The sequence below is a fragment of the Merops nubicus genome, unplaced genomic scaffold (genome assembly GCF_000691845.1).
Source record: "Merops nubicus isolate BGI_N331 unplaced genomic scaffold, ASM69184v1 scaffold15358, whole genome shotgun sequence".
NCBI lineage: Eukaryota > Metazoa > Chordata > Aves > Coraciiformes > Meropidae > Merops > Merops nubicus.
Window position 1 is genome coordinate 68,592 of NW_008626477.1, and position 9,163 is coordinate 77,754.

Sequence of the window (9,163 nt, forward strand, 5' to 3'; positions counted from 1 at the left end):
AATCCCCCCCCGCCAAGCCCTGTGGAGCACCAAGACCCGTCAATGGAGTTATTAACACGTAAGCTGCTTGCATATTATGGGAAGAGTTTGATAAAGTCCCACTGAAAACCAACCTGTAACGTGCTGGTTGGTAGTAACTGGGTTGGTAATGGTATGAATGGTCTCTTTTTTAAAAAAAAAAAAACTATGGTAGTAGGTCATGCCTGGAAATACTGTGCAGGAGATTGCTTGCTTGAGGTTTTCTGCTGCATTGTTTTTCTGAAAATGGTATTAAATGGAGCTGTGTTTACATGAAGAAGCCCTGCAGGCAACCATGCAGTGAGCATGTTCAAAACTGTTTCTTTATGGGTATTTTTAATACACTTGCAAATTGTATGATTCAAAGGTGCTACCAGCCCACTTGCAATTATTTTGCAGGAGTATCTGTAACCACTGGCCCACTTCTCTGGAGATACCCAGGAACCCAAATCCCATTGGTTTGGGGAGTTAGGCTTTCTGAATCCTTTGTTTCTCCAGGCTGGTTTTGTTGGGAAAGTCTTTAAGTGGGTAAATGAAAGCAAGCAATGGAAGTTTTCTTGTGCTGTGGGATGATTGGAGGGTTGAACCACTTGAAAACCCTTGAGCACGTGGGTGCTTCCCAGTTCTGATGGTGGCATTGCCAGCACCATTGCACTTGCTGAGTACCTTGAGGAGGGAAGGATGCTGAACCTGTGGAGCATGAGCAAGCATAGAAGGCACCAGTCAACCAACTCCTTGCTACAACTGGAGCACTGCAGGCTGTAGCAGAGCTCTTCATGTGCCTGTAGCCTTTGAACTGCAGAGCCTTGGGCCACAGGGCTTTCATGTTTTGCATTTTTAGAAACAAAACACTTGTAAAATATAGATTAAAAGGTTCTGTAGAGGAGGAGCTGGGCTGGCCTGTGGAAGGTGGCACTGTGGATTGATGACGTGGTAGGGCAGGGTCACAACATGTGGACAGGGAAGTCCTTTGTACACAAACCAGGAGGGTTTGTTAATTTTGCACCTTTCTGGTGTCACTGCTGAGAGCTGTTAGAGCTATAGGTCTCAAATCTTAATCAGAATCAAGTTTACATCAGGGTTAAATATTTTTTTTCTGTAAAATTACATGTTATCTGTCTTGTGCTCGCCAGCATTTAGACTCACAAGAACCTGTTGTTTCAAGATGCACTGAACTGTAATTTTGGGGGAAGGTGACTTCTGGGATTGAAGGTCTAGAGTGGCTTTTGGTCTTGCTCTGTGTCCAGCTTTAAATGCTATTTTTCATTCAGAACTTCCAAAGTTATTTTGTCAAAGGTTCAGTGGAGGGGGAGTGTGGGAAGTGACCAAAGCAAAAGCAAAAATTAGAGCTGGCTTAATAAAAGCTATTGGTGCAACTGCAGTGCTTTAAACTCAGCTTAGAGCATTTGCTAAGGTCTGAATTGTGAACCTGGCTGGTACTGCTGGGTAGCATGGGATGGTTGAGTGATTAACAGCACTCGTCTTATTCTCTTCTCTTCTCGGGCAGTCTTCAGCCTGGCCTGGCAGAACATGCTCAGGGAGATGGCCAGGAAGCTGAGGAGCTCTTGCATAAAAAGCAGCGACTGAACGTGGTCTCTCCAGCCTGGGATGGCACCTGTGTGGCCGCTCGCACTCGCCCCGTGCTGAGCTGCAAGAAGCGGCGGCTCGTTCGACCCAGCAGCATCATGCCCCTGTCCAAAAAGGTGAGTGCTCTTTGTCAGCAGGTAATGGAGAGGAAGAGGAGCACAGGGAGGCTTCAAAGGGCTGCTGGAGAAGTGTAGGAGAAAATCAAGGGAAGCTTTCAGTTGGCTGGAAGGTTTTTATTCGCTGTCGCTGGGGAAGGGAGGTGCTGAACCCTGATGTGGGTTTTATTCTGAGGTGAACTTCAGGCTGGGTAGTTCGACCTGGCACAAGTCTGAGCAGTCAGAAGAAGCTCTGAGAAGTCAAGCATCAGGAAACCTTACCAGGAATTAACACAGTCCCAGGAACTCGCTGCTGCCTGCTCAAAGCAAAGCTGCAGTTGTCTGACCATATGTAGGATGTCTTGGAGAAGCCCTGCCAAGGGTGATGGTGTTGGCTTCCCCTGCTTAGGTTTGGAAATTCCTGAATGCCAGGACTCTGGTTTTGGTGTTGCTTGCTTTTTTAATTATTATTATTTTACTTTATACTCCTCTCCACATAGTTTTCCCGTGTCCTTACCCAGAATTCAGCTCAGTGGGAATACAGTTTATTCCCTTTATGAGGCAAGACTGTGCTTCATATTTTTCAGTTTCTCTTAGGAATGCCATAAACTGTCAGCTGGAGATAGTTAGAAATTGAGGAGTAAGGACATTTTTTGCAGCTCTCATTATTGCAGAACCATAGGTGGCAAAAATCCACTTAACCTTGAGTCAGAGTGTTTCAAGTTTTACCACAAGGGTTTGGGGTTTTTTGCTCCGTGGGTGCTGGGGTTTTAAAGAGAAGCTCAAAAAGCAGCATTTTTCTGAGCAAAATAGATTCTCACTCAGCTGAGTTAGCTCTAACTGGTTACTCGTTTGCAGTTTTATCTGGGGGATTTTTGGTTGAGCTTTTCAGTGACTCCTTGCAAGAACTTCAGTGATGTGGGAGTTTATGAACTATCCCATAGGTGATGCTGACTTGTGCAGTGTTTGAAGACGTGTCTGTTAAATTCTGTGTTAGTTATTGACCATATTTTAATAAATCTGGTGATTTGAGACAGTGCAGAAGAGCAGTTCCAAAGGATGGAAGATGTGCCAGGTAGCAGAAGATCTCTGTGAACTCCTCCAGTTAGTGAAGAGAAGGCTGAGTCACGGTTGGGTCGTGGTCCAGAAACACCAGGTTCAGTTGACCACACTCTCCCATCTAGCACAGAGTGGTTGTGGGTGGCTGTGACCAGAAATGACAACCAGGAGAGTTCACTGGTTCAACAGAGATCATCCATAACTGTGCCTGCTGTTTTACAAAATCTGAGTGTGACATCACTTGAGATTTTGAAGTTAGATGTTCTGTAGGAAAGAAAAGTGGCTTAAAGGTTGGGCTGGAAACAGGATTACTCTTGTGAGAAGGGAGCTCCTGCAGTCACCCAGCATCCCCACGCCCCAGAGCCCACTGCTTTATCCTTGTAGTGCCAGCAGTGTGTCTAAACCTCCTCAGGCAAGCAATTTGAGTGCTTAGCTAGTCTTGTTTTTCAGCCAGCAAAACCAAACAAACCAAACTTTTTAATACAAGCTGCCTTGGCTGCCATTTAAAGTCATGACCAGTAGTCTGAGTCCTGGTGTGAACTGGTCAGCTCCCCATCCTCACTCCTCAATTTCTAACTATCTCCAGCTGACAGTTTATGGCATTCCTAAGAGAAACTGAAAAAAATGAAGCACAGTCTTTCCTCATACAGGGAATAATACTGGTCAGCTCCCTGGGGACTTCAGAAGCAGTCCCCAAAGTGTGGAAGTTGATGTGGTGATTCTTAGACTCTAAACACACCACAGGTCTTTGTTTTTCTGGACATAGGATGGGGTGGGGGTTTGATCTTGTAGTTTTGCTATTTTCCTCTCTGTTTGGTGTGCACATTTCTTGAAGAAGGTGCCCCAGGCTGGGTGCAGCCCTCCAGCTCACAGGTTGGCAATGCCAAGCAGAGTGGCAGGGTTACCTCCCGTGTCTTGCAGAGCCCTCCTGTTTGTACAGCCCTGTGGGGTGTTAGTTCTCAGTGATGGGACAACACTGCTGAATCATGCTTGTTTTCTGATCCATAACAACCACCAGATCCTCTGGGCACAGCTGCTGCTCAGTTAACTCTTCCTCCTCTTCACTGGTCACTGAAACATCTGCTTGTTGCATTTGCCCTCAGTGAAGGAACTGTTATTTATTCTAGATTATTTCCAGCTCCTTCCTTCCCAGTTCTGGTGTTATTTGCTAAGGCTTGAAGATAGTCTCTCTACCATCATTCAAGTCATTAATGGAAATTATTTGAATACTTGACTGAGACCAGATTTCTCCAGGATCCAGTGTGATACACCCTTCCATTTTCATGGGGGGTTACTTTCTCTGCATGGGATTTAGATCCAGTTCTGCATCTACCTACAGTGATTTCATATAAATGAAGTCTGTATAAAGTCTATAACTGTGTGAATTGGAAGTCTGTCCTGGTTTAGGAAACAAGGTTGAAAAACACCCTTTTTTTTCTCCAGAAAGAGATCCCTGGATGTGTCAGCTCTTGGCATATAGTGTTGGCTCTCTGACCCAGCTGAACTCAAAAAGGCTTTTTCCCCTATCATTTGCCAACTGAATTGTGCTGCCTTGTGGTTTTTAAAAATGAGGTTTCAACCTACATAAAATTGAACGCTTTTAGTCAAATTTAGTAGATGTTAAACTGTCTGTGCTGGTGAGCAGCAGCTTTCAGTTGTATTTATGCAAAGTGAACGTGGCCTTTTACGAGTCCAGACTACACAGCTTTTATACAGGATATAAAAAACCCCCTCACAAACAGCCTTTAGATGTTTTTCATGAGCTGTCAAAGGGTAGCGTGTGAAGAGAGCCCTCAGACAACGTTGACCTCTGATGTTTTGACACAGTTCTCTGTCCCCTTTGCAGGCCCATCGTAACAGCCTGGTGCGGTGTAGCTGTGATGTGAACCCCTCGTGTGCTCTCTGTGGCTCTCGGAGCTCCACGACCCTGGAGATCCAGTATGATGCCCCTTTGCTGGAGCGCCTCTCCCAGCTGGACTCGTGTATCCATCCTGTCCTGTCGTTCCCAGATGGTAAGCACAGCACCCACGGAGCTGCCAGGGTCCTGAGGTGGGCAGTGGGGGATGCTTGGAGGTGCTCTGGAGCCTGCTCCTCCAGCCTGGGCTTCCAGAAGTGGTGCAGATCTGCTTGGGTATGACCAAACTTGTTCCTCTGCAAGTATTTCTAGGAGCAGAGCATTTACTGGAGTGGAAGGGTTCAGGAGAGCATTAGGCCTAAAGTCTGCTCTGCTAGGAACGTGTGTTATGGGAACCCAACCAGGAGCCTCACTTGGTGTGGAGAAGCCAAGCAGTGCCTGAGAGTTTGCACCAGGACCTGGGTCTGAGGCTGGTGTCTCTGTTGCTATAAACCACTTGAGAAATATTTGCTTCCTCAGCGCTTATTCATCTGTATAAAATTATTAGTGGATTGTTTTAAGTCACAGGAAATGTTTTTGACCTTGTAAGGAATCCTTAATGATCTTCCATGGTTCAGAGGGTGCAGTGAGAGGGGATGTTCCTGCTAAGACACTTTTTTCCTTGTTAGGCTATCGGGGTTAATCATCATTAAGAGCAATAACTAACCAGCCCTGACTGTGGGGTATTCACAGATTGCACATGCAGGGACTTTTCCCAAGGGAAAAGATGTAGTTTCCAGGATCTTTTGCTTCTTCAGCTGTCCAATTAAAGACAAGCCTGTTCTCTGACCAAAAACTACTGGCTTGCATGGGATTGATGTCCATCTGTCATCAAAAAAAATGACAAAATACAGGACCACAAATGGTGGGAACTGGTACTTCTCTCTGAGAGCCAGGCAGTGCAGAGATCAGGGCAGTTCCTTTCCTTGACAGGAGGTGTGTGGCTGCTTGGTGTGGAGCAGCACTGGGAGGAGAGTCTGTCCCTGCTTCTCCTGAAGATAGGAAATGGTTGGTCCAGGCTGAGACACTGGGCTAATGTGTGTTTGGGTTTAAATCTCAGCTTTGCACAAGCTCCATGTGACAGACAGGAGGAAATGCATGGAGTGTCTGGGAACAATTAATCTGGCATCTTGCACTATATTTAAACCAGACTAAAATAGTAAATTTGTGCTGTTTTAAAACCCCAAATCCCTCCCCCCGCCCCGAGCCCCATCTCTGGTGAAGAATTCTAAAGGAGCTGAACAGACTGGGCTTTTTATTTCCTGACTTCACAACACTTGTAAATCCTCTGTCTGCAGTGTTAAATCCAGTGTCCTAGGAAGCAGAGAGCAAACCTGTTGTGTGAGGTTAAAAACTTTGGTTTTGAAACTGTACAGTGTAAAGTTTAGAACACCTCTAGAGCGATAGCTGTTTGCCCCCCTCCCTCTCTCAGCTTCACTTTGATTATCCACTGCTGCTTAGTGTCATTCTGCTAGGGTTGCTTTTTGGGGATGGGGCTGCTGCTCTGTCCAAACACAGAGCCAGGCAGCGTGTTGCTGTGGGGAGGTTGCTCAGCCTGACGTCGTTGATCTGCATCGAGGTGTCTCCCTGCCCCTCAGTGTTAATCCAGGGTGCTGCCCGTGCCCCCTGTGGTTATTTTGGGGACTCACCTTGCAAGCCAGCTCGCTGGCTTTATGGACAGAGGCTCAGTTAAGACGTTCTGGAGGAGGGGGGTGAGGTTGATCGCTGGAGCCTGGCCTTAGAGCTGTGAGCATGTGCTGACTTTCACTTTGAGCCTGTCTGGTGCCAGCAGCCGGGGATCTCCGGAGCCGTTTGCCAAGGGCAAAACTGCCAGGCACGGCAGGGGGAGAAAGATCATTTATTCCTCTGGCAGGCTGGGCACGGGAACCACGACTTGTAACCCCCTGCACTGGCACGTCATAAGTGCTTTGTCCCCTTCCTTTCGGGTTTTTTTGGGTGGTTTGGGTTTGTTTGTTTGTTTTCTGGTTCATCTGATTGCTCCCTGGGAATTTTCGGATGATGTAATAACCTTGGTGGGGAGGCTGAGAGCCGGGGCTCCGGTTGCCATCTGCTGGTCCCCGGGAGGCCTGCACTGCTCCACCGAGGAGGAGGAGGAGGCTCAGGAGGAGGAGGGACCGTGTCACTTGCTGCACAGGCTCTGGTGAAACCAGTGCTGACAGCAGGACAGGGACAAGCCAGCAAATAACTCATTTTCTGCTGACCATGTTTTGTCTTGCGTTTTTCCTTTCCCCTTGACCTGTCTCCTCCTTCCACAGATGGATGGGCTGCTGGGATGGGAGGAAATTTCAGGAGAAAGCAAAAAAATTAATAGAGAAGAGGCCATTTTCCCAATGGCAGACCAGTTCACCACAGTGATGCTGCAGCACCGTCCTTAAAGGACTGGCTTGGCCCCTCTCTGTTCTTTGGGACGTGCCGTGGTGCTGTTGCACTGTGATAGCCCTTCTTTAGCAGATGGATGGCCTGGGCTGAAGCAGAGCTTTAACCATCAAAGAGCCTGAAACATGGCCATCCTGGCTTCTTCCTGAGAGTCGAGTTCCCACCTTTAACCACAGCAGACTCCAGCCCATGCTCTGGAGCTCTCCCCGTCCTCTTTGCCTGGCTGGATCTGCTGGGGATTTCCAGTCCCTGGAGTTGGTGGAGAAATATTGAGGAGAGGGGTTCTGATAGCAGCTGTTAAGAGTAGCAACAGGGCTTGAATCTCTGCTGCTTGCCCTCTGAGATGATCTAGATGCAGCTTCTAAATCCCACGGCAGCTCCTAATTGCCTCCACGTCCCCTCTGCAGGCGCCGAGTGAGGAGCTTTGTTCTTTGTGCAGGGCCTGGGAAGATTCATCTCTGCTCAGGGTTACTTCAAAGACCCTGTGAAAATGTCATGTGAGCTGGAGAGATGTGGGGGAGGGATGTTTGTACTACTGATGCTCATTTCAGTGCTTTTAACTCCTAGCTGTGGCAGCGTGAGCTTGCATCGAGCTGCGTGTCCTGCTGGTCTGTGCTGGGGAGGAGAGCAGATGGGTGGCATTGCAAACCCCAAATGCTGCTGTGTAACGATCTTACTGGCATAGCTGGAGAAGATAAATTCATGTCTCAGTAGTTCTCCTGTTAACCCTGAAGTTTTAATGCTTTTCCAAACTAGAATTTTGGCCCTTGGGCATAGAAAAGAGAGCTGGGTCATGGAGGAGACTTATGCAGCTGGATTTGGTGGTGAAGTGTGAAATTTGAAGCTCTGAGTATGGAAGGGAGGCTTCTCTGTGGGACTCCTGAGGCTGGAGTAGTTTGCTACTCCAGTTAATAGTTTTTATCATCTGCCTTAACCTATCTGCACAAGAAATACACTGAATAATGTGTTCAGTCTTTTGGCTGAGGTCAGGAGCACACGTCTGTGTGGTACTGGGGAGAAACAGAGCTTGGGGAGCATGAGCAGAAGTAGCATCTGCTGGATTTCACAGCAGTCCAGGCACGGTTGTGCTTGGTGTGAGACAGCAGGCTTGGACAGGGCCAGGTGCTCTGAGCTACTGTGAGCTGTGGTGTGCACAGAAGCTTCAGGCTCAGAAGGCATCAGTTACCCCAATAATTACCCCCCAGCCTGCGGCCCCTGCCTGGGGAGCTCCCTCTGAGCCTCTGAAGTGTGCTCACCCAACTGCCCGTGGTGATTTGGGTGTCACATTGAGCAGATTGGTGTCCTACAGTACTTGGCTGGCTTTTGGGTTGACCTGAAATTGAGGATGAAATTGAGGATTTATGCTGAATTTCTCTTTCCCAGCCCATGCCTCTGTGGATTTGATGTGCTGAGATATCCCAGATTCTTGGAAGTCAGATCTGAGATGCCAGAATTGAGCGTGGCAGTACTTGAGATATCTTCAGTGGGGAAGACCTGTGGTTTTTCCAACAAAAGCTTCATTCTCCTACCCAGATACACTCAGGCTGTGAATCCTGTAGGAATGTCCTTCTCTCAGAGAGCTTCAGATGAGAAATGTCAGGCCCTGACATTGAAGGTCTTCCCTGGATGTGAGGAGGGTGTAGGCAAGCCTGGGTTTTAGAGTTAACACCTCTGTGTTTGTCAAGGACCGTTCCTGCTGGGGGTCTGGGAGAGGACTCTGGTGCAGGACTGAGTGAATTTGAATTCCATGCTTTGTATCCCTCCTCAGACGTGCCGACGAGCCTGCACTTCCAGAGCATGTTGAAATCTCAGTGGCAGAACAAACCCTACGAGAAAATCAAACCTCCTAAGAAGCTGTCGCTGAAGCACAGAGCCCCCATGCCCACCAGCAGCCTGTCTGACCCCGCAGGGCCCGCCACAAGCTGGTGAACTCCTTCTTCACCGCAGCCAGTAAGTGTCCTCCCGCGCTGGGAGCAGACAGCAGCAGGAGGAGGAGGAGGAGGATGCCCTTCACCTTCAGCTCTGGGGGGTGAGGCCGTGGTGTCCCAGGCCGGAGCTGAAGGGGAAGGTGGGGGAGGCCGAGGCCGCTCTCGGTCCGCAGGGCCCCGCCGCC

At 48.4% G+C, this 9,163-nt stretch overlaps 1 protein-coding gene across 1 annotated transcript in view; it reads left to right on the forward strand.

Moving 5' to 3' along the window:
* Positions 1–9,000, forward strand: part of KANSL1 (KAT8 regulatory NSL complex subunit 1) — a gene marked incomplete at its 3' end in the record, with an annotated part of 67,944 nt that extends 58,944 nt beyond the window's left edge. Inside the window, 5 exon segments of the mRNA XM_008946022.1 lie at positions 1–58; positions 1,526–1,721; positions 4,606–4,771; positions 8,819–8,953; positions 8,956–9,000. The exon segment at positions 1–58 is cut by the window's left edge and continues 52 nt beyond it. Coding sequence (XP_008944270.1) covers positions 1–58; positions 1,526–1,721; positions 4,606–4,771; positions 8,819–8,953; positions 8,956–9,000 — 600 coding nt within the window.
* Positions 9,001–9,163: the final 163 nt, after the last annotated feature.